This window comes from Loa loa (genome assembly GCF_000183805.2).
Source record: "Loa loa unplaced genomic scaffold supercont3.3064, whole genome shotgun sequence".
Taxonomy (NCBI): domain Eukaryota; kingdom Metazoa; phylum Nematoda; class Chromadorea; order Rhabditida; family Onchocercidae; genus Loa; species Loa loa.
In genome coordinates, this window is record NW_018111242.1 from 1 (window position 1) to 1,123 (window position 1,123).

Sequence of the window (1,123 nt, forward strand, 5' to 3'; positions counted from 1 at the left end):
CCAATTTACATGCTAACCTTCCCATCTGATCTTGTTGCTTATTATGTAATTGAATCTTTACAGTTTCCTTTGTATCTAAATGAATACCCTCTTTTAACGTTTTTATGTAAACCATTCCTACTTCTTTATATACATAAACCCTTTTGTAAAAAGGTTTTCCTGGACTAGTGCTCTTCCGTAGTATTCTTACTTACAACAGCTTTTGACTCACGGTCAAGCGATTTTTCTACTCGTTATTCTTCAATAATCCCACTGATCAACTCTGTATTATATCAATAAAGTGGTAAATTTTATTCTATGTCCTCACAACGTATATTCGACGTCTTCACAAGGTAAACCTTTAATTGAAATTCTGCTTGATCCTAACTCAAGGCTAAACCTTCTAAATCAAAAGAAAGAATAATTTTTCACAACAGAAAGAATAATTTTTCACTTAACAATTTTAATTTAAAATAAATACCTGTACAATAAGAATTCCTGTAAGTGAAGTAACATCTAATGGAGTATCAACATCAAATCCTGGTCCAGCTATCCTTAATGGTACCCGTCTATTCATTAATGGTGATACATGTAATCGATCTAATACATCACCACGTTCATGACCAAGCGAAAATCTATTTGTCTGAAAAAAAAAGATAAAAATGAAAAACTTTGTCGAAAAATCCATTTGAACTTTCTAGAAACATAATCTTTGATTCCTTAACAAAAAAAAAAAAAAGAAAGAAACTCTTTTTTTTTCTTTTTAAATAGCATAAAGATTTTCAAAAAAAGTTATATTTCATGCAATCTATTTGTTTATATTGTAATATATAATTGAAGAATTAAATTTTTCAAAAAGTTTGTGCAAAAGCTCGTCACTTTAAAATTTCGAAAAATCAAATTTATTGAAATTTTAAATACAACTAACAGCAGTTAACATAGCCCTTGATGGAAGTGATGAGCTACGAATTGATGCACCAGGTTTTTCACCGTATGTATGTGACCATCTTGATTGTCGTTCCTCCGGTCTAATTCCCGTATCAAAACATGCCCAATTACGATATTCTTGCGCCGAAAAGATATCATCAATTGTTCGACCATATTGTCCACTAACATTGCTACTACCAAAACGCATTCGAGCATC

The 1,123-nt window shown here is 30.8% G+C and overlaps 1 protein-coding gene across 1 annotated transcript; it reads right to left on the reverse strand.

Annotated features, from left to right (window-relative positions):
• Nucleotides 1–460: 460 nt before the first annotated feature.
• On the reverse strand, nucleotides 461–1,114 carry LOAG_15887 (hypothetical protein; the record flags this gene model as incomplete). Its single annotated transcript, XM_003151375.1, has 2 exons — nucleotides 461–622; nucleotides 908–1,114. Coding segments are annotated over 2 exons (369 nt in total), but the record flags the coding sequence as incomplete, so codon positions are not given.
• Nucleotides 1,115–1,123: the final 9 nt, after the last annotated feature.